Genomic DNA, 23,937 nt, shown 5'->3' with positions numbered 1-23,937 from the left:
GAAGGAAAATAAAGAAAAGCAATTTATGAGGTGGGTGCTGTAGTGTGTCCCCCAGGTGCCAGGTCACTTGGGAATGGGACGCTCTGTGCCGGGCAGTTTGTTTCAGCTCATTTAATCTTTACACTGAACCTTTTCATAAATGAGGAAACTGAGGCCTTAGAAGGGAAATGACATGGTGACATGAGCCAGAGAACCTGGAGTTGGGCCCAGGTCTGTCTTTATTGCCTCACTCCCACTGTTGAATAAATACTTTGAAGCTGCATTCCCAGGAGAGTAGAATAGGGAAGGTATGTTCCTGATACAGGTTTTTTCTAATTCACTTTATTCCACAAAGGATTCCTGATGGGTTATAACTGAAACACATCCAATATAATGATATGCAATAGAAATGAAAAATCAGGAGCAGAGAAAATAGAGTGGAAAATGTGGACAAGGACAAAGCTGAACTCAAAGACCAGAAAAGGGCCCATAGGTGAGCTTCTGATTTGGCTGTGAGCTTCCTCAGCCAATTCCTGTGATTCCTATAATCAAAGAGCTAAGAAGCAGTTCACTCCTCCAAGAACTTTGTGGTAAATTTAAAAAGAAATTAATCACATGGAAATTTCTCATGTAAAAGACACTGAGCAATGTCATAGATAATGTAATAGTAGTAATAGATGTTACATGGTGTCATCTTCAGGAGTGATGACTGTATTTTTACTATATGCCCCTTGCCCACAGTTGTCCTATTTGAATTTTACATTGTCATCAAGTAACTAAACTCTACTGTTTCTTCTTTGCTGAAGTCACAGATGCCTTTGCCTTGGTGAAAATCTTGGATACAAATTAACCAGTTATCTATATACCAGGTTCTGGGCTGGACACCAGGGATGGAGGGAAATAAAATGATTGCTGTCCATCCCCCCCAGGTCCCTCCCTGGGATAAAGACAGCGAGACAAAGGCCTGAACAAAATGCAGGTGCTACGCCGGTGGTACACCAGAGGGAAGGGCATAATTCCCTCTGACTGAGGTGGGGGGGTACTTCATGGAGGAGGAGGTAGGCCAGTCATGGAGAGCAGCAGTTGGGGTGGAGGGGGCACAGTCTTGGGAAACATAGGTCCCTTGAGGGTAGGGACCAAGTCCTACTCAGGGCTGCCCCCTCAGCTTGCCGCACAGGGCCTGACAAACATCAAGGACTCAGAAAACTCCTTTTGAGTGAGGGATAGATGAGGTGTCAGGGTGACGGCCACACAGCTGAGAGGTATGTGGGAAGGGTGAGTCTGGAGAGGTAGGTTTGGGCCAATTGCCAGGCGGCCTGAATGCCAAGCTAAGGAGTTTGGATTTTGTTCTTTAGGTGGTGGGGATCAATTGGAGGCTTTTGAGCCTTGTGTTTTATAAGAATTGATGGTACAAATAATAGCAGCTAACACTTGGTGGGCACATGCTGTGTGCCCAGCACTGTTCTAAGCACTTTATATTAACCATTTAAGTATCACAACAGTCCTACGAGGGAGGTGCTATTATTTTCATCCCCGTTTTACAGATGAGACAGCTGAGGCACAGAGAGGCTGAGTCACTTCCCCGGGCTCACGCAACTGGGAAGTGGCATAGTGGGGGTCTGAACTGAGGTTTGGAACTAGAGCTTTTACTCACTCTATCATTGTGCTTGTTAAATGTAAGTATTTAACTAACATATAACCTGAGTGTGTATTAGATGACATGTAAAGATTCAACAGATCTCAACTAATTACTGGCATGAGAGGCAAGAACTGACGGGGACTTTGGCCACAAAGGGCAGCATCCCTAAGGAGCTGAAGCTTAGAAACAGAATGTGAAAATGGCTCAGAGGATGTGGTACGGAGTCACAAACCTCCGAATTTCACTGTAGCTGCCTCTGACGGGCTCCTAGATTTCTTGGAAGATACCCCCGCCCTTGGGCACACCAACCCTGAGAGCCATCTGAGTGACTAACACAGTCGGGGCAAATGCCCGGTGGGATCACACCCAGCGCCCTGCCCCTGGGCCAGAGGCCTTTGTCGTCAGAAACACACGAGTGTTTATAATACTTCTCATTTCTGTTCACCCCAGGCCTTTGATTTCCACAGGGTGGGGTTTCCAGAGCTGGGCACCATCACACCCTCCATCTGGCTTTCCTCACCTTCTCTGTGCAGCGGGGGGACTGGGGACCGTGGTTCCCACTCCTGCATTCTTGGTCTCCGCCAAGCCCTTCTCACGCGAACACCAGGCCCACATTTCACATCCAGGGGCTCAGCGGAGCTGGGAGAGGAGCGAGCAGATCAAGGCAGAGACTCCCTCCAGAGCAGCAGAGATTCTTCCCCTTCCCTGAAGCTCCCTGGCTGCGGGCGTCCCCACAACCGCAAATGAGGCAATTAGGGAGAACGGCGCTGGCTGCCCTGCCACTCAGCGCCTCTGGACTCCACGAGGTCCCACCTGAAGAAGCAGCTCCCCCTCCACAAAGAGCACGGGACCAGGAGGCCAGGACCCAGGTTCCAGGCCCAGCGCTGCCCCTTACTAGCTGAGTGCCTGGGGTTCTCTGGAGGCAGCATGGTGAGGTCAGGCAGCAAGGATTCACATCCCGGCATCTCACTCTCTGGCCAGGTGACTTGGGGCAGGGGCGGGAGGCGGTAGGGGCGGGGGACGGTGTGTGCCGCCACCTCCCCAATCCTCAGTCTTCTCCTCTGTAAAGTGGAGGTGGTGATCCCCACCTCACAGGGCTTCACGGGGTCGGGAGAGATACATTGGGCCCAGTGGCTCATTCTAGGTGTCTGGTCTGCCTAGCCCCTCTCCCTGCCTAGTCCCCTCCCACTTCTCCTAAAAGGGAAGTGATACCTGCTGAGATTGGGGCTCTTGGTGGGTGTGGGGATCCAGCAAGACATTGTGTGGAAGGCCCCGCCCAGAACCTGGCGGGTAAGAGAGAGGGCTGCCCTGTCTTTGGAATGTCACTCGCTGACTGGGGCCCACTGTTTTCCCCATGGAGCGGAGCCAGCTAAGCCATTCCCACGTCTGAGGTGGGTTCAGTTTCACTCCCCAGCCCGGGGCCGGCAGCGTTTCAGGAAGGGCCCCTCATCTTTTGTGTGCTGAAAAATAAACAGCTCTTCGTCTCGGCGGATTTCTGGATTTCTGCTCGGGAGGTATGTGAGCTTCCCTCGTCATCCCTCCACGGACAGGTTGGCCTCGGCCCCTGGGATGGGCTGCCAGCCTCCTCCTTCGCTTCTCACCTTCGCTCAGACGCCTGTGGAGGCTCCAGCCCCCGACTAGGCCTTTGGGGATGTAAGGCCTGACGAGACCCAACCCCTGCCTTCAAGGTTCTCCTACTTAAGGTGCTGTGCGCTTTCAATAGAAGGAAGCATGGGGGCTTCCCTGGTGGCGCAGTGGTTGAGAGTCCGCCTGCCGATGCAGGGGATACGGGTTCGTGCCCCGGTCCGGGAGGATCCCACATGCCGCGGAGCAGCTGGGCCCGTGAGCCATGGCCGCTGAGCCTGCGCGTCTGGAGCCTGTGCTCCGCAACGGGAGAGGCCACAACAGTGAGAGGCCCGCGTACGGAAAAAAAAAAAAAAAAAAAAAAAGGAAGCATGGGATGGGGGGCTTGGGGAGGCGGAGGATACAGAGCAGGGGGCCAGATGCTGCTTGGGGTCAGAGAAGAATGGTCAGGAGAGCTTTCCGGAAGGGCTGACCTCTGAGCTGAGACGGAAGGAGGACCCGTTGCTTCACTACACCGGGGCAAGTTACTTCCCCGAGCCTCAGTTTCAGGTTCTGTAAGAACACCTGCTTCAGAGCCAAGAGCTTAAATGAGATGATGGATGTAGAAGAACTGACAAACACCTCATACCCCTAGGTGCCTAGGAAATAGTAGCTGCTGTGCCAGGCCGTAGAGATGTTTGGTGACTTGAATTTCTTTTTCAAGGGTCTTTTCCTGGGGCAGTTAACACCTGTTGCTTAGTGTAGCTGAGAGTCCCGATTTCAGAAAAAGCCCAGCTGTAGCCCAGCATGAAATGAAGCAGCCTGGGAGCTCTTTCTCTCTCTCGGGTGGGTAATGGGAAGTCCTGCACCCAGTGGGAGTGGAGCAGAAGACCCCAGAATTCACATTCTTCCCTCGCACCCTGCGTCTCCCAGGTGCTTAGACACGTTTCCTTTGTCTTCGGGCATTGCAAAATTAGATGCACAGGGATTCAAAGGCACGTCCCCAGAGTAATTTTCACTTCCCCTCTAATTGTTCTACCATTCATTTTAAGTTTATTGAGCACCTGTGGTATGCCAGGTGATGGGGATTCTCTGTGCCAGACAAGGTCCCAGCCCTGATAAAACTCACAGTTCTGGGGAGGGGGAAGGAGATAGACCTAAAAACCAACATAAATAAATAAATAACAGACTGCAGTAAATACTATGAAGGGGAAAATGGAGTGTCGTAATCGAGAATTTGGGTGTCTACTTAGGATGGTTGGGATATTTGAGGAAGTGACATTTAAACTGACATCTGAAGCAGGAGCCAGTCATGGGAGGAGTAGAGATGAGGAAAGAATGTTCCAGATAGAGGCAACAGCGCTATAAAGGTCTTGAGGGAAGGAGAAACTTGGAGAATCTGAGGACCAGAGGAAGGGCCAGAGAAGTTGGGGCCTGAGTGAGTGAGGTGGGGAGCAGCACAAGATGAGGGTCAGGGTGAGCAGGGGCCATGGGGGACTGGTAAAGGGACTGTCCCTGCAGAGTTTGAAGCAAGGGTAACAAGATCAGAATTTCCTGTTAAAGGCTGGCTCTGGCTGCAGAGAGGGCTATGAGAAGGCAGAAGGCGAAGCCAGGAGACCTCAGGAGCTGTCACTGTGGCTGTGACCCTGGATGTCACCTCAGCCCTCTGTGCCTGTTCCTTCACACACGTGTGACTGTGAGAGTCAAATATGGGAACGAACAGAGGTGCACTTTGGAAAGCTGAGGAAAATGTATAAATGCAGGGGATTCCAGGTCTCACTGGATACGGAGGGTCCTTTTGGAAACTGCTGAGTTAGGGTTGTCTGGGGCCTCGGGTGGGAGAGTGCCTGAGCACCCCCCATCTGAGGGAAGTGTCACCTTCCTGATTTTCAACTAGGCCCCAAGCTGTTAATGTTTTGAGGGTAAGGTCACACCTGTGAGCCTGGGATTCCCCTCCAGCCACCCAAACGCACACACATAACATTTTTCATTCTAGGTCAGGAGAGTTCTCTGGAATTTTCTGAGATCATCATGAACTCTGACTTAAAGACCCCTGAGCTAGAGGATGGCGGAAATGAGAGGGGAGGCACATGCCTCTTTTTTCCCCCAATCTTTCTAGCTCCAATGGGCAAGTCCGCTCTTGGGGCCCCTAAGGGACAATGGTGAGAGGAGCCTCTTTCTTGAGTGTTGTAGCCCAAATTAGGGGCACTTTCCTAATACCTGACTTTTGGTATCTGCCATAGAGGTTTATTTGAAGGGGAGCTTAATGTTTCTTCGAAGGAGGGGTTGCTGCGAGCCCCCTTCCTGACTGCTGGGGTAAGGCCCCTCCACCCCGACCTCTGGGAAAGGGAGCAGCCTCCATCTCCCCAGGGACTCCGGCCCTGGGGTGGTCTCCCCCGCGCGGCCAGGGAGGGAACCGGAGACGCGCCGATCAGGCCCCGCCCGCGAAGGTGGTGCGAAGCCCGGCCCAGCCTCACAGCCGGGCCCGCCCGGGCCAGACCCGCGGGAGTGCGGCGGCGGCGGCAGCGGGGATCCGGGCGTCGCGGAGGGCACCATGCGGAGCCTGTGGCCGCCGTGGCCGGTGGCCGCCGCTCTGTCGGCGCTGGGGGTGAGGCGCGGTGTTGCATAAGCGGGGAGGGGGGTGGCGGAGGGAGGCGGGAACCCCCCTCCCCCGCCGCGGGCCGGTCCGTGGGCCGGTCTCGGTGTCCCGGCCGGGGCGGGGCGCGGCAGCGGAGGCGGCGGGTGGCCGCTTCCCCATTCGGGCGTGAGAGCCATGGAGGCGCTAAGAGAGTCCGTGCTGCACTTGGCCTTGCAGATGTCGACCTACAAGCGGGCTACGCTGGACGAGGAGGATCTGGTGGACTCGCTCTCCGAGGGTGACGTGTACCCAAACCACCTGCAGGTAGGAGCCCGGGCCCTCTGTGAGCCCCTAGCCCAGGCCCACCAGGCAGTCGCGCTGGTGCCGCCCCCGCCCCGCCCCAATCCTACCAGCCGGGAGGGAGGGGGCCAGTGCCAGACCGGCAGCTCTGGGCTCCTTGTCGAAAAAGTCTTTCTGGATTAGTAGTGCCCCTGAGGCTCTGGACTCCCCCCCACCGGTCTCCCCTCCCCAGCTCTGCACCTCCCCAAACCCTCCCGACCACCTGCTACTGGGGCTACAGGCCAGGTGGCAGAGTTGAAGCATCCTGTAGAGGTGAGCTGGTCCAGTTCTCTTTTCACAGAAGAGGCCGTCCCTGAGTACTGAGAGACCTGCCCAGGGTCACACAGCCCTTTACTGGCAGAGTCTAAAACTGTCCCACTTGTAGCATGGAAAGCCCTGGAATCCCATCAGTGCTCGGCCAGCTGGGGTGGTTGGTCACCCTGTCTGGTGGGCATTACCCCATTCTTCCTCTTTCCCCCCAGTCCCTGAGTCTGCTGGGGGTTGGAGCCCATCCTCTGCTCTCCCTTTCCCTGCCCCTTTCAGCCTACTCAGGAAGCCCAATTCCTCCGCCACCCAGGGTCTGCCCCTGTGGGATTCCAATATGCCCACCGCCTCCCTGCCTGGTAGCAGACCAGTGAGTGTGGCTTCTTTCTGTGCTCTTCTTCCCCTGCGGGGCTGAGCTGGGACAGTCCTGACCAGGACCTCAGCCCTGGTTGGGTTTGGACTCAGGCAGGTGGGTGGGAGCGAGTTGGAAATATGAAGGATGCCTAAGGGGGCCCTGTGACCTGACTTCCGAAAAACCGGCTTAAAGAGAGGCTGGAGCAGCGGAGTCCAGGAGGACTTCTGCCAGGTTGACCACGGGAGGCATTGAGGAGAGTCTTGGGGCTGTCCAGTGAACTGACAACAAATCACAACGCCTCCGAAGGGCAAACTTAGGGTGTGTGGAAACTTAGGCTGCCAAGCTCAACCCTACTCAGGCTCTTAGAAGCTGGGATAATAATATTAGTAAAGGGAAACAGTGTTGATTGAGTCCCTCCTCCAGGCTGGTTAAATAGGCCCAGGGAGATCCAAACTCATGATCGCAAGTGGTCTGCCCACTGGAATAGAGCACCTTTACCTACATCATCCCACTTAACTTCAGGACCACCCCCATGAGCTATAGGGATTACTGTTCCCACTTACAGATGAGGAAACTGAGGCTCCAAAAGGGGAGACAATTGGCCTTAGGTCACAGAGCTAGAAATCTGGGAGTGAGAAATCAAACCCAGTCTGTCTAGACCCTCTATCCCATAGACCCTTCTTAAGAGGCTAAATCCAGCAGGAAATTAGATTGCTGTGGCAGGCACTTTTCCCTTTCCAAATCAAAACAGAATCTAATCAGCAATCTTTTTCAGTCTCATCTTTCACAGAAGGTTCTAAATATATCAGCACAGAAGCATTTCGGAATTCACAACAAAATAATATGCTGTGTTGTCATCATCATAACAGCAGCCCACGTGGGTATAGCCTTTTTTCAGGCCACAAAGTACATTCATCCGCCTGAGGCTGCCTGGCAGAGTGGAGGCAGCCCAGTCTCTGAAGCCGGGGGCCCAGCTTTGAATTTGACATCACTTGTGATCTTGGGTGAGCAGCTTAATCTCTTTAAGTCGCAATTCCCTCATCTGTAAAATGGAGTTAGAGAAAATGGGTGTAATGCATATTTCTGGGCCGGCTAGGATTCTTGGGTTTTTTTCTGGTCATGAGGTAAGGGCCCCTGTGGCTATGTTACACATGACAAAGCTGACTCTCAGAGAGGTTGGGGACATTCCTGTGGTCACACAGCTATCATGTGGTTGGAGTGCAAACTGCCACTGGTTGGCAGTACACCAAACTGCCAAACTGGGTAAATCACCCATTTTTACTACAGGAAAAGCCAAAAAGCTTGCCCCAAGGATTTGGAGGCATTTCTGTGGGTACCCAGCCTGGCTTTCCTTGAGACTCCCCGACTTCCCTAAAGCAAACATGAACTAGCTAACAATTGTTCTTCTAAGAGTCAAGAACCTATTTATCTCATCTTACAAAGCAGAGTTTTCTATTAATTTTATGTTTTTAATCATAGGGATTTTTTTTCCAATATAAAAACTTTGCATGCTCATTTGTGGAAAAAAAAAGAGTCAAGTATAAAAAAAGATTTACAAAGAAACAGTAACCCCACCACTCAGAGATAATCGCTTCTAGTTTTTCACATTTGCTTATATATATTTTAGAATATAGTTGAGCTCACTCTAAGTACACAATATTTTGTCCTGCTTTTTTCATTTAATGCCACTTCATAAGCATTTTTCTGTGTTGTTAAAAACTTCGAAAACATCAACTGTACCTCAATTTTTAAAAATACTTCCAGGGAATTCCCTAGTGGTCCAGTGGTTAGGACTCAGCGCTTTCACTGCCGAGTGCCCAAGTTTGATCCCTGGTTGGGGAACTAACATCCCGCAAGCCGTGTGGTGGGACCAAAAAAAAAAAAAAAAACACACAATAAAAAAATACTTCCAAAACATGCTGCCATTAAAAATCATAATACTTTACAGTACCAATGTATAAAAGTATATTTACTCAATCTGCTACAGTTGGACAGTAGGCCCAGTATCTCTAACACTGTGGGTGACCATTTTCTAGACTTTCGAATAATTTCCTGTGAGTGAGTGCTAGAAACGCAACTGCTCCCTCAATTTTAGGCTTTTTAAAATGGACCCAGTCCCCCCAAATCTCCCTCTCTTGACGGGCAGCTATTAAAAGCAGCTACTTGATTTTTCAAGGTTTGGAAGCCCATTGGTTCTCGGAACTTCAAAGTCGTCGATACCAACACTAGTAAATGAAAACTTGCATCTTTCAGCCAAACTTGCCACCTTTTTGCCTGAACATGCTGACAAAGTGCTGTATTTAGCTGGAGCAAATTTCTACCTGTACCTCACCTGAGAGGATTTTTCTTTCCCTTGATCTCGTATTTGAGGTAAAAGTTAATTACAGTCATCTAAAATTAGTCACTGTGGACTGAGTACAGAATTGAAAGCCCCATCTCTAACACGGAGCCCCAGCTTCGCCTCTCATGGTCTCTGAGACCTGAAAACTACTCACTTAAACCGCTTTTTTTTTGGCAAGATGGGGTTAATATTAATCCACCTCTCAGAGCTGTTGCAAAGATTGAAATGAGACAGTATAAGTGAAAGCACCATGTATAATGCACAGAAAATGCATTTGGTTGTTATCGGGATCATTATCAGAACTCACCAGGCATGATATCTCAGTGATGCCCTAAATATAATAGCTTTGCCTCTGTTCTGCTCAAACTGGCTGCCTAGTCTCCCCACACCCCAGTGGCTCAAAGAGAAATAGCTAAAGATACACTTGCAGCCTAAACTGGGGAACAGAGGGCCACAACTGTTTACCAAAACCTTTGAAACTCATCTAGTTAATCCTAAAAATCAATTTTTTCAAGAAAAAGGAAAGCTGAGATATTTAATTCTTAGTGGTGGTTTTCTCATTTTTTCTACCCCCGCCCCCTGCCATGCACAGAGCTGTCTTTAGCAGGTGATTTCAGAGACAGTCCCACTGAGTGCTTTACAGAGACCTCTTTGCTTACCAGGAGACCCTTTCAGCTCTACCTGCCTGTTAGATCTTTATGCTCCTGGCCTTCGAGTTGTTCTGGGATCTGAGCTGGTCAGACCTAGCACCTCATCCAGCTTCCTCATTTTAAAAATAGGTGACTGAGGTCCAGAGGCTGCCCAGGGACGCACGAGGGATCTTGATAAAGTCAAGGCTGACCTTTGACTTCTCGGATTGGTGCCCTTTCTCCCGTGCCATCGTGTCATCAGCAGCTGGGTGTTTTCTCTGGGAAGCAAAGAGAGCTAGAAAGTGCTTCTTCTAAATACTAGACTTTGATCCTGTTTAGATATAAGGAGTCCCCTCCTTCCCAACAGGTACTACTATAAGCTGTTCTCAGTCATTGGAAAAGAGTCAGGCACAGGGGCAGAGGGGCAGGTAGGACTCAGGAAGGAAATGGGGAGGACAGGAGGGCATTATAGTTTCACTCTGGCCTGGCCCCAGTGGCCTCAGCCAGAAGCTCACCATATAGAAACTGTGCTAGAAGAAACTTCCCCAACCTAACACCCGGACGGAGGCAGGATATCACGCAGGGCCAGGCTGTCCTGGTCTGTCTGCTCTGAAAGGCTGACTTCAAGGCAGGCAGCCAGACCTCCCTGCCAGCCCTCACGGAGTGGTCTGGCCTTCGGGCTGCAGCGGGTGCGCTCCCTGCCAATCCTTTGGCCAGACTGACTCCTGTTCGCTGCTCCACTCAGCCCAGGTCGCTGGGGGGCCAGGCGGTGACTCAGGAAAAGACTCTGCCTTCCCTCTGGAGCCCCTGCTTCCTCTGAAAGCCAGGCTCCCCGCCCCTTCTGCTGGCTTGTCTCCTGGGCCCCGGGCATGGTGTCCCATCCTCGCCTGCAGAACTCGTTCTTGCAGAACCTTGCCGAACCAGGCCCTCACTTCTGTAACCCAATATCTATCCCTCATCAGGGCTTTGTTCCCTTGGCTGTTCCCTGGGAACTCCTGAACTGGACAGCTAGACAGTTCCTCCCTCTTTCTCGTTCTCCAGCTCTGTTTCCTTCTCGGGCTCCCTCTCCACCTGTCTTGCGAGCGCATCCTTTCCTTTCTATTTCATTCTCTCTCTGCCTCACACGACAGTCGCTAGGATGTTAAGCCTGCCAGTGAGCTGAGCGTTCACGGTCATCCTTACCCCATCTTCCAGACGTCAGCTCTGCGCCTTGACTGATGCCCCTTCCCTGTTACCTCTCCAGAGACCAAGAGGGCTGCCCGTCACTAACCCCCCGACCCTCCATGTCCCTGCAGACCCTTCTTTCATGATCAGCATGCCCTCCTTTCCAAAAGGCCGGCTCTGAAGGAGGCAAGGCGGGGACAAGAGGGGCTCAGAGAGGAGACAGCACGGAGCCAGGTAGCAACTCAGACCCACAGCCCCGCCCCTGTCCGTTGCACCCAGGAGTTGGACAGGGTCTCCTGTAGAGGCCTCTTGATCCCGGCGCAGTCTCCCGGTGACTTCTCCTGCCACGGGAGGATGGCTCTGGATTTCTTCTGCCCTCAGACATGAGGCTTGTGCAGAAACCAAGAGGCCCGTCAACCTGGTAGTTCAAGTCGAGCAAAGAATAGTACAGAGGCTAAAAACCCTATTTTCAAATTCCGTTTGCCATTTCTGCCTAGAAATATGAATTTTTAATTTAATTCTGACTTAATTCTATTTAAGTTTTGCAGTGAACACCATCTGTTTGTTTGACGTTAAACAATGAGGCTCAGCTCGGCTTGCGGCTCCTGGGGGGCAGCGTGGCCACTCGGCTGAGACTGTGGGTTTGGGAGGGACGTGGGTTTTCTCACGCTGTCTCCTCGCCCCACTTCCTGTGTTTCTTCTGGAGCTAGTACTCATACCTACTCTTAGGGATGTTGTGAAGATAGAATAGCATCATCTAGCAACAAAATAGAATGAACGTGATGCCAGGAGCATAGAAAGCCTTCAGACAATACCTGCCATGATTACTCTTCTTTTCCTTCCCTCCCTTTGTCTTTCATCCTCTCCCTTTTATTTCTTCTTTCTCTCCCTTTCACCTCCTCAGCTTCCCTGCACCTCGGTATTGCTCTGTCCACATAAGAGAGGGTTTTCTGCTTCCCCATCCCTGACGACTGTGACCCTTGGCCTCCGAGGGGACGGGGTACCTGTTACACCAAGATCGCTCCATCTCTTAGCTTTTCACCCCTCTCCCCCCACGAGCTGAGCCTTGGTAATGGGGGCACTGAGAGGCCCAGAGTGGGAGGCAGAAGGTGAGACCAGCTCAGGGGTCCATGAAAAGTAAATGTCAGCATCCCCAGACAAGGCAAATCCTTTGGGGGGGGCCTCTGAAATACCGGTGCCCAGGGTAAACTGTGTGAGAGAATTGATGCCTCTGAAAAAGCACTTTATAAACGTTGATTGCTGTGAGCATGTCAGCATCGTCCCAAACTGTGTCTGCACCAGTAGCGTGGTCAGAATCTTCATGTCTCACGTTTTTAAAAAGGTTCTTAAGGGATTTCAGGAGGCGGCCCGCCCCGACCCCGACCCCGACCCCCGCCTGACACAGCTGCTTCTGTGTCCGAGCCTCCCGGACCTCCACAGCATTGTCACCAAGCCTCAAGTTCCTTTTCTCGGTTATAGAACCCATCTTTTTTTTTTTTTCCAGAAAAAGTTCTTGTCTTCCTCTTCCTCTAGAGCAGCAACCCCCAGTCATTTTCTGTTCACAAAATAGCCAGTGATGACCATGAGGCTGTTCAATGCCCTTCCCTAAGGTGACCAGCCTCAGATTCCCCAGGCGCCAGTGTGAGGCTCCCTGAAGGCTGTGACCTGCTCCTAGGGGCAACCGCCCCCTCAGCTGTTGGGGGGCACTCGCAGGTCAGAGGCTGGGTCTCCTCATCTCCCCTGATGTCACCCCCTTCACCTCCTGGCAGGCTGTGGATCTCCCTGCCTGCATGCCTGCTCCCCTCCAAGCCTTGCTCCTTCCACCTTGGCTTTTCCAAAGGGTGAATCTAATCGTATCCCTCCAGCCCTCAGGAGGAAGTCCCCGGTCTTTCACCTGGCTTACAGCACCCCTTAGGATCCAGGCCCCCCTTTTCCCTTCCCCTCCCCATTCACCTGGCCAGCTTCTCGTTATTCTTTAAGACCCAGCCCAGGCATCCCCACCTCTAGGAAGCCTTCCCAGACTGAACCTCTGCCCACCCCAGTCTGTTTCTTTATTTGCCTCTCTGCTGGGCAGTGAGCAGCTGAAAGCAAGGGAGTCTATCTTTTCCCCTCTGTCTTTCCAATATGGCCCTGAGTTGGTGCTCGACTGTTGGCCACAATGTCACTAAACTGAACCCCACCTTCAGGGGACCCTTCCTGTCCCGCGGCCCTGGCTTTTGCAGGAAGCGCCTCGTAGAACAGAGGGGAGCCCCCAGCTGGCCTCGGCTCTGAGGGCCGGGCCGAGGACTCTGAGTGCTATAGACTGGTGGGCTCCTCCTCAGCCTGGAAGGCCCTGTCACGCCCTCCACTTCCTCCCATTGTACCTCCTTTCCTGTTTAGCTGGACTGTTAGGCTGAGGACATTTTTTCCTCCCTTTGAGGACCTGCTCCAATGGAGCTATTTCTCCATTGCATCTCCCCTGACATCTCCCAAGACTCTAATCTCTGACCCACAGGCGGGCTCTAGAATCAATACACTTGGGCTCAAATCCGAGCTCTACCCATTTAGCTATGTGATGAGAGGCAAGGGTCTCACCTCTCCGGACTTCGGTTTCCTCATTTGTAAAAAGAAACTAAGAACACAGCCCTCATGGGATTATGACGGTTTCGACAGCTCAGGCTGTCTGTGCCCCTGGGAAGTGTGCACTGGGGTTGTGTCATCAAGGGGGTTGTGTCACCCCCGGCCTGTTGAAGCTGGGGCTCTGAAGAGAGCCCAGCTGGATGTCTGCTGGATGCCTGCGCGTCCAAACATCCTGTTGTTTTTTGAACTCCTTACTGGAGAAACAGGGAAAAGCTGATCTTTTTTTTTCCTTCTACCCGTATCAGGTGACACAAAAAACACAAGCCCAGCTGGGTTGACTGCTTGACTCTGATGTTTAGCAGAGAATCTGAGCTGCCGAGCAGTGTGCTGGTTCCTTTCCTGGATTGGGACTGATTCCGTGGGAACCAGACCACCCCTGAGGCAGGAGGGGACATCAGGCAGCCCCGATGTCTCCCCAGGGCTGGGTCCTGCCGTGGAGCCCCCTCCTCCTGGGTAGTGGGCACCCTGGGCTCACGTTCTCCTCGCCCCGCCTGTCTCCTTCGCTACAGGTGAACTTCCGAAGCCCCCGGAGTGGCCAGAGGTGCTGGGCCGCCCGGACCCAGCTGGAGAAGCGGCTGGTGGTGTTGGTGGCACTTCTGGCGGCAGGACTGGTGGCCTGCTTGGCAGCGCTAGGCATCCAGTACCGGACAAGTAGGTGCCCCCGTGTTGCGTGCTGGGCTTCACTCACTCCGGCCCCGGGCTCTGTCCACTTGCGTAAGGGGGCTTCCCCGCTCAAGCCAGGACTGGCCTCCGAGGCCAAGGAGAGAGCTGGGTCTGGAGGCTGGGGTTACTGCAACAGACCAAGACCTGGGAGCTGGGCAGATGGGTGATGTTAAGGTTTTGGGGTCAGAAGGACGTGAGTTCAAATCCTGGCCTGGCAACTTATTGTCCATGGGACCCTGGACAAGTCACTCAGTCTCTCAGAGCCTGTGTCTTCTCTACTTTAAATGGAGAAAATAATGCTCAGTTTGGGGATGTCTCTGAGGATTCGAGATGATGTCTATCACATACCTGGTGCCCAATAGGCCTTCTCTAGCCTTAGCTCCAGGCACTGTTATTGTTAGGATGTGGGCTGGTTCGACACATGGGCTGGCCCTGTCCTCCATCCCTAGTTCCAGCAAAATAGCAATAATGGCTTCCGTTTGCTGAATACTTTCCATGTACCGAATACCAGGCCTCTCCTTTATGGATGTAATCTCACTGCCTCCTCACAGCAGCCCTGTGAGGTGTGGTTGCTTCTGGCCCTGTTTTCCGCACAAGGAAACCGAGGCAGTGGCACTAAGTAACTTGCCCAAGGTCATGTGGCTAGTGCGAGAGGGAGTGGGGCAGCTGGAGTTCAACCGTGGGCTGGCGGGGCCCAGAGCTCAGGCTTTGTAATTCATGGTGCACCCCAGTGTCCTTCTGTGAGCCAGGGACCTTTGTGTGCCTCTGTCGTCTCATTTCTCTGTCCTACCTTGTATATGATCAGACCCCACTTCAATCCCACTGTCAGCGGCCTGAGGCTGGTTCTCTGTGTCTGGCTTAGTATATGTAGCAAGTGCCTTACACAGAATCAATGATCCATAAGCTCTTATGGACCTGGAAAGGGCAGATCCAAGTTAACAATAAGGATGGGAGTCCAGTCAGTTCCAGGATCTCTCCCCTGGGCCCCAAGATCCAGCTCTCTGACGACAGTAGGCCACCTGGTTGAGTAGCCTCTGGGGCTATGCCAAGAGTTTAACCCCATCAACTTGGTCACCTGGTACTCATCCCATCAGAGCGATCGTGAACCTTCATAGGATCGGGGAACATCAACTGCAGGTTTTGTTGAACCTTCTCCACTGTGAATTTGCTGGCCTGCGTGGGTGGCCATGCTGCACTAGGATGAGGAAGGGATTTGGGGGCCTGGAGGGAGGGCAGGACTTCATCTGAGTCATCCTTACATCCCTCCTGGATCAAGCACTCATTCATTCATTCATTCATTCATTATTCCTCCCACAAACATTTAATGAGAACTTAATCTATGTCAGGTGCCTAAGTGGTTCCTAAGAATCGCTTAATTGTTTAACTGACTGTTTAATGATTTGTAGATTTTTACCAAATGCGCCTAGCACAGCAGGTGATTAATGCATATCTGATTAATTAATTAATGATTTCTTAACCATATGTGCTTAGCATAGTGCCTGCATGCCATAGATGTGCAGATACTTTGCAAAATGAATAAGTAAATGATTGAATGAACAAAGAGCAAGAAGGAGGACTAAGTGGGAATAGCCTTTCTCTACTGATCACCCTAGTCCTGCAGCTGCCACACCACAAGGCATGTGGGATCTTAGTTCCCCGACCAGGGATCGAACACGCACCCACTGCATTGGAAGCGTGGAGCCTTAACCACTGGACCACCAGGGAAGCCCTGCTACAGTCACCATCTTGCTTCATCCTAAATCAGGTTTAGTTCAGAACACCCTGCCGGGAAGTACAGGCCCTAGCCAGCCTCGTCTGCCCAGCTCTTGGCCCTGTGAATGGGGAGCAGGCTAGATTCCAGCAGGCAGTATTGCCCTGAGATTGCCCCTAGGAGTTCCCAGGCTGGTTCTCCATCAGGAACCAGAAGGGAGCCCCCAAGACCTGGCTTCTAGTGATTGGGCCCCAAACACTTCTGTCATTGCCAGGTGGGGCCCACAGAGAGGAATCCTGCTTCTGTCTGTTCATTCCACCTCGGGGCTGCAGAAGGGTTTTCCCGAGGCTGGACCTGGGTGAGGGGAGTTCTTCCCCCAGGGTGGAGCTGGGCTGGGGATCCGGTGACCCTTGAGCCAATTCATGTGTCTTTATTGGCTGCCTGGGCCTGGGAAAGCAGTGGCCTCCCCAGATATTGACAATAACCTCATTACCCAGCAGCAGCAGGTGCTGGCTGGCATCAGCCACATCTGTGCAAACATCAGTCAATGCAAATTCTGGTGATTCTGAAAGACTCACCTTTAAGTTATGTCTGGGCACTTAAATACATATTTATCCACCTTCCTGCTGCACCATCCTTTCCAGAAACTTACAGATGCTTTGCAAGCAGTGGCAGCAAAACAAACGATAAATTCTCTGGAAAATATTCTGAAGTGTCTTACTTAGTATCGAGGCCAGGCACCATCCAGACGAGTGTCTGTGAGCTAGATCTGGGACCTGCTCCACGGATCATGCACGTCCTAAAGAGAAGGAATATTTTCTGCATCCACAGGTGGTGACCAAGGGCTGGACAAAGCTCTTTTATTCACTCAGCCATTCATTCATTCAACAAACATGTATTGGACAGCTGCTAGGTGCCAAGTTCAATGCTGGGCAAAGGAACTATAAATGCAAGTAAGATGCTGGCTCTACCCTCAGGCTCATATTCTAGTGGGGGATGTAGACAAGGAGACGGCCATGACATAGCATGGTCTGTGCTCAGATAGCGGACACCCAGGCAGCCAAGGGGCCCAGAGAAGGATGAGGGTCTGGGAAGTTTTCCCCGAGGAGAGGGAGCCTGAGCTGAGTTTTGAAGGTGTTGACAGGAGATTAGGGGGGCCTGGAAACCATGAATTAATTAATCAAATGTACATTAAACACCTGCTAGGCCAAGGATAGTTGGTAAAGCATCTACAAACCAGTCATAGTTAAATAATCAAGTGATTATTGCTTAAGTACCACCTGGGTACCTTGCAGTGTGCCTAGCAGATTAGGTGCTTAGTGAAGAACTCAAGCCTCTCAGACTGATTCCTGGGGGCTGGCTTCTTGTTTTGTTTTAAAACCAAGTCCCTCTATGATAACTACAAATACCTCTCTCTCTCTCTCTCTCTCTCTCTCTCTCTCTCTCTCTCTCTCTCTCTCTCTCTCTCTCTCTCTCACACACACACACACACACACACACACATTCTGATGTGTCTTGCTCCCTGAGGGTCACCCTCTTAACAGCGGGCTTCTGGGTTTTCCCACCAGCCAAGTATTTGTCAAGCTTTACTTCCTGCAGTTTGTTGTATAAAAACAATAGGTATTCTTTTCCTTTTCCAAATATGAAGTTATATCATAATAGTGAATAGGCTCTTTCAAACTACACAGAAATTCTTTCCCCCCACCCCCTGCCCCCAAAGATTCTGGTACATTCCCTTAGTCGGGAAGTGGGGCATGCGACTCAAAGATCTCATTTAGAGATATTTTAAATGCTGCCATGTCCCCTACCATTTCCTTTCTCTATTTCTATGCCTAAGGGCCCAATAATCTTTCATTGTTGTACGGTCATCTCAAAACAAGTAATTACCTCGACATAGAGTCACCCTGATTTTTGTGCGGTTGTGCGACTGCTCTGAGCCCTTTGTCAGCTTTCAGGACTTTGGGTTTGTCATCAGATGTTAATAAGCACACAGGCTGCCCAGCCCCAGCTGGCATTGTGTCTCCGAGTGAGAGGAAGACCACCCTGCCAGCCCATGCATTCTCTTCTGGTCTCTGAGGATTGGCCTGGGAACACTGGACCCTAAGACTCCAGGGAGCTGAGCCCCCCGCCCAGCCATGAGATCATCATCACCATGAAACTGGTTCTACTGTTCTTCCTCATCTCCAGATGGAGAAACCGACCCTCAGAGAGACGAGGCCCCTTGCGCGAGGCCAGAAGCAGAAAGCTGGGATTTGAACCCAGGTCTAAGAAACAGCCCCTGACGCCTGCCCTACTGCTTTCCTCCCTGTGCAGTAGGGAACTGAACGCGCCAGAAGGGCTGCAGCAGCCCCGGGCATCACTGGCCAAGGGGTGGTGAGGGAAAGGGGGAAAACCCCGGCCTTGGTGTTGCCAAAGCAGCCTGGAGTGGGGTCAGCCTGGGCGCTCCCACACCACAGAGTGACCTTGTTCCGTTCACTTGCTCAGAGCTTCGGCGTCCTCATCCCACAATGGGGGTGTCGCCCCCGTATCAGGAAACGGTCCCTCGTTGCCGGTCAGCTTGGGTCAACAGGCGGTGCGGCTGGGCCTGTGTGCTTAGTCACAAGCCTCCATCTCCTGCAGTCAGCTTCATCTCGTCACCTGGGGCTGGGCCACGGCTAAGGCTGCCCACCGTTTGCCTCCTTTGCTTGAGCCCACCGACCAACGGCCCCCTCCTCTTGCCTCTGCCCCATGTCCTGGGAGAACCGGCTCAAAGGAAGCTGGTTCCTCTGCTCACTGTGTTTTGGGGGCACTTGGAGGATGTGGCAGCCCTGCACACTGCCCACCTGTGCCAGCTCCTATCCCTCCTCATGGCAGCGCCTGACAGATGGGGCTGCCCTGCCTCCTGGGCCAGTCCTTACCGGGAGGGCTCCCTTCCAGGCCCATAGCAGGCATAGCAGAGAGAGGCTGGGGTTCAAACCCCAGTGGCCACTGAGCAGGGTACTTAGTCTCTCTGTGCCCCAGTTTCCTCATATGTAAAGATGGCCTTAAGCAAAGTGATCTCTTAGGGTTGTTTCATTTTTATTTTTTTGAAGATTCAGTGAGATAACTCTGCTGCCTTGTACTCAGTGGGAATGATTTTTCATAGTTGCTTCTATCCCTAAGACTCTTTCCTTCTTCCTGAGTCCTGGCAGCACCGTATTGTCTGCATCACCCATTTGGCATGGACTGAATATCCTCGGTCTATGTTGGTAGAATAAATGACAGACATTTCTCCTACTGTTGTCTTTTTACTTTTCTTGTATAATGTGTGTATCTCCAACTAAATTATTAACTCTTGGAGGAAAGGACTATGCCTTTTATATCCCCCCCACCACACACACACCACACACACACACACACCATACACACACCACACACACACCACACACACACACCATACACCATACACACCACACACACGTGACACACACCACACACACACGCACCACACACCACACACCACACATACCACACACACACCACACACACACCACACACACACACCATACACACACACCACACACACGTGATACACACCACACACGTGACACACCACACACACGCACCACACACCACACATACCACACACACACCTCACATACCACACACACACCATACATACCACACACACACCACACATACCACACACACACACACACCACACACACCACACATACCACACACACACCACACACACACACACACACACACACCACACACCACACACACACACACCACACACACACCACACACACATCACACACCACACACACACCACACACACACCACACATACCACACACACACACCACACACACATCACACACCACACACACACACCACACACACACACACACATTCTGCAAAGAACCTGGAAGATACTCAGTAATTATTTTGTTGAATAAATGAATGCATGAATGAGCAAATAAATTTGTTGAACATCAGGGAATAATTTAAAAATCAATGAATATTGTGGAAGGAAGGACTGATTAAAAGAAGCACCTTGGTTCAGGGTAATTTTTAAAGCTGTAGAAAGGATTTTAGGCAGCTAGACAGAAGTCTGTTTTACACATCAGGAGATGGTAAATCTGAAATCTTTTCTCCGTAGTGGTCTAGTGACTGTCCAGTTCAAAATCTGTTTGGTCAGGGCTGGGGTGGGGCATGGCACCCCAGTGCCCCAGGCCACCTGCACTATATTCCCATAGCCTCTTCCCTGCCTTCCCTTCACTGGCCTCTTGTCCTTGACCCCTGCCAGGAACCCCCTCGGTGTGCCTAAGTGAGGCCTGCATCTCGGTGACCAGCTCCATCTGGAGCTCCATGGACCCTACGGTGGACCCCTGCCAGGACTTCTTCACCTATGCCTGTGGCGGCTGGATCAAAGCCAACCCCGTGCCTGATGGCCACTCACGCTGGGGGACCTTCAGCAACCTCTGGGAACACAACCAAGCCATCATCAAGCACCTCCTCGGTAAGCACCCAGCAGCGGGACCAGTGGACGGGCTGCAGAGGACGGCTGTCCGCTGGACCTACCTGGCCAGGCCCGGTTGAAGGAAGAGCTTGGCAGGATGGGGAGACGAAGGGCTGTGGAGTAGGTGAGACTGGGTTAAATGTCTGCCCCATCGTTGGGTGCGTGATCCTGAGCAAGTTACTCATCTCTGAGCCTTACTTTCTTCATCTGTGAGAACAGGATTAATAATACCCAAACTGCAGAGGTTCGAGAACTAGTGAGCACATGTGTGAAGCATTAATGTGGTATGTGTGGCATGTAGTAGGTGCACAAGAACTGGTAGCTGTGGTCATTGCTCTTCTGGCTTTAAGCTGTTCCTTAGGTTTTTGACTAGTACTGACTGTGAGTTTTGCAAGTTATGAGCAAAAGGAATGAACGCTGAGTGCACTAGATCAGATTTTAAGGTTGTGAGCTGATCAAAGTTCCAATAACGGTTTTATCTGAGAGTTATTCATTGTAGGCAGAAGTCTTCCTTGGCCTCATGGTAATCGAGCTTGTGTGATAAGCCATCTAACCAAAGTTCTTCTCTTTATACCTTGTTAGGCCTTCAGCACCTCTAGTTGACCTTGTTGTTGGTTGTTTCATCCTCAGGTTAGAACCCCATGTTGGTCTTGTTTGAAGTTGTATCTTTAGTTAATGTCCGTTGAATTAACATCTGCCCGTTGGGTGCTTCTCCATGTGGAATCAAAACACCCTGTGCTGTAACTTCTAGAGGTCCCGACTTAAACCCTTCAGGGCCGAGACTTTCACCATACCTGTCTCCTGCTGACCCCTGCCCCGTCCTGGGACCCTAAATGCTGGGAGAGGCTAGATCATGAAAAGCCAGTCAATTAATCCATCAATGACAGAACTTAGATTTGACAAATACTTATTCAGTTTAAAAAAAAAAAAAAGCATATTGATACTCAAAAGTAGGTAAATTGAAGAAGATACCTAAAAGGGGGCAGATCTTCCCAAAGGGACAGAAACCTTCCCACGAGATAAGAAAAGAGTCTAATTTGATGATTATGAATTTCAGGCAACTGTGTCTTTAAGACGAAAGTGGAAATAAGCAAACTAGGTTAAGGAGACCTTTGCTTGTTTTCCCCACCTCAGCCCCAGGGGGCATGGCTGCCGCAGGGTGAAGCCCACCCACCACTTCTTGGCCCCCAGCAGCTGCTGGGCAGCGCCCCCTGGCAGCCCCCTGCTTGTCTCCCTGAGGGACAGAGCCCGGTGGTGTGTGAAGGCCGGGCTGAGGGAACCCCGTATGTCAGGAGCAGCAAAGCCCCCTGTGTGCTTTATGCTACCGAGTGCCCTTGCAAGGGGACCCAGCCTTTTATTTCAGAACTAAAGGCAAATATGTCTGTGGTAGCCAGACCGGAACTCAGGGATGTCCCTTCCCCAGTACCTAAAGACACAGCCAGGGACTGCGCAGGGACCATCAACCAAAGCAGGAGAACAGTCCAGATAGGATAACGAGATGGGCTAGTGCCTCTGCTTCAGTCACCAGGACCTGCGTTCAAGTCCTGGTTCTGCCACTTACTGTGTGACCTTGGGTCAGTTACATAACCTCTCTGGGCTCTTGTCTCATCAGTACAATGGGAACCATGCCTCCTCCAGGTTTGGAAAATTAAATGGGAAAATATCTTTAAAGCGCTTTACCTGGGCCAGGTGTATTGTGGTGGCTGCTGTCTGTGTTGGTTTTACTATTGTTATTTACCCTTGACCTTTGCCCAGTACTTTTCAGTTTACAGAGCTCTTTTGTAGATATCACCCTATGTGACCCTGTAGGGTAGGAGCTAGGAAACTGTTGCTCACCTCGCTTGATAGACGAGGAAACTGAAGTCCAGAGAGCTCCTCAAGACACGCTAGCAGATGGCAGAGCTGGGACTGCCTGACTCCTGGTCACGTGTCCTTTCCCTGTCCCACACCACCTCCACCAGGTGCCAGGGGCAGTACGGCTCCCTGCCCATCTTGTTGGGGAGAGCCTTCAGGAAGCACGGGGCTCTGAGAGTCTGAAGGAAAGAAGGAAAGAGGCTGGCATTTGCTGAGTGTCTGCTATGTGCCGTGCTCTGTACCAGGCTCATCATATCCACTGCCTCCTTAATCCTCACAGCTACCCTGGGACTTAGGAACTGTGGTTCCCATTTTATGGATGAGGAACCTGAGAAAAGTTAAGCTTGCCAAGGACACCCTGCCAGTCCAGGATGAAGAGGGACTCCAGCCAGGGGAAGGAGTTAGCACCCAGAGGGGATGGGGGAGAAAGGCGGACGGGCCCTCTAACTCCCCAGTCAGGTCCAGAACTGCCCCTTGTGTAGGACCCCCATGGGTCCTGATCCTGCTGGTTCTAGGAGGATCTTGGGTCTTATCAGGAAGACCTTGGGTCTAGGCCAGGACCGAGCGCATCCCCCTCCCCTACCCCACTGGCAGCAGTCCTGGGCTCTGGCCTTACATCCCCCCTGTCCCTGAGGGTCAAGGTAGGGGTGGGGGAGTGCACTGAGCCAGGCACGGAGCAGCCAGAACCCTGACCCCCGGGGCCGGGGCCCGGTGGTATCAGGAGCGAGCCCTAGCATGCTAGCTTATCACATGTGGCCTTGGACGAGTGACCCAGCTTCTCTACAACTTAGTTTCACTATCTGTGAAATGGGAATAATGGTGCCATCTAACACTCAAGGTTACTCTGGGTATTGTCTCACTGTGATGGGTCAGAGTGCTTAGCACAGAGTCTGGCACCCAGTAGGTGCTCGGCAGAGTAGGACTGCCCTTCTCGGTGGTGGTGGATGAGCTCCAGCCCAGACATCTCCCTACAAGCTGTGTGACTACAGAGAGGCTGCTCAGCCTGCCTCAGCCCTTCACCTATGAAGTGGGAACTAACTCCAAGCATTGGCAGGTGTGTTCTAAGGATTAATTGGGTGGTTGAAGAAAGAGTAATTATTGCTTATTTTATTTCTCATAGAAGCACTGATAGAGCCTCTTATCAGGAAAGGAGGGATAGGGTGTATCCATGACCGTGCTGGGTTGTTTACTTGTATTATTTTATTCACGCCATGGAGTATATGCCCATTTTACAGATGAGACTCACAAATACAAAGGAAACATATTTCCTAGGAAATGATGGAGCTGGAATTCAGTCCCAGACCTGTGAGGCCTCAGACCTGTATTCTTTCTTTACTGATTCTGCTGTGCGCACAGAAGTCACAGAGCAGCCCACGAGTATGGTTTGCCAACCTCCTTTCCCCCAAGGCTGCTTGATATTGTTCTCCAGGCCAGGCGAGACCTGTCCGAGTCCTGATGAACACAGTAGTTGGGGTCACCTCATGTCGTAGTGACCGAGAGCTTCCCCACAAGGCATATCCTGGCATCCCCTCTCCCCGGGCTCACTCCCGGAAACCGGTCTGGATACGGCGCCTCACTTATGGGCCTTGATACCTGGGACTCTGGTACCTGGAAACTCCCGAAGAGGCAGGAAGTAGGTGAGTGGGTGACCAAAATATGCAGGAGTGTGGGCCAGTGCATTCTTGGGCTTAAGACCAGGCTGGTTTCAGCGCCCCTAAGACAAAGGGGTCAGCCAGCAGGCCTCAGGAGGGAGC

At 51.9% G+C, this 23,937-nt stretch overlaps 1 protein-coding gene across 2 annotated transcripts in view; it reads left to right on the top strand.

The window, feature by feature from the left end:
- The window catches only part of ECE1 (endothelin converting enzyme 1), a 114,782-nt gene that overhangs the window by 52,751 nt on the left and 38,094 nt on the right, over positions 1 to 23,937 (top strand). Inside the window, exons 1-4 of one of the 2 annotated variants that reach the window (XM_082615635.1) lie at positions 5,647 to 5,789; positions 5,997 to 6,083; positions 13,980 to 14,121; positions 20,117 to 20,329. In XM_082615635.1, the coding sequence (XP_082471761.1) occupies positions 5,736 to 5,789; positions 5,997 to 6,083; positions 13,980 to 14,121; positions 20,117 to 20,329 (496 nt within the window). In that variant the 5' untranslated portion in view covers positions 5,647 to 5,735. Of the gene's footprint in view, positions 1 to 5,646; positions 5,790 to 5,996; positions 6,084 to 13,979; positions 14,122 to 20,116; positions 20,330 to 23,937 lie in introns of those variants that run through there. The other variant, XM_082615634.1, reaches the window with a different exon arrangement.

This window comes from Mesoplodon mirus (assembly GCF_964341445.2).
Source record: "Mesoplodon mirus genome assembly, chromosome: 3".
Lineage (NCBI taxonomy): Eukaryota > Metazoa > Chordata > Mammalia > Artiodactyla > Ziphiidae > Mesoplodon > Mesoplodon mirus.
Note: the sequence above shows the minus strand (reverse complement) of the source record. Positions and strands in the feature narration are given on the sequence as shown.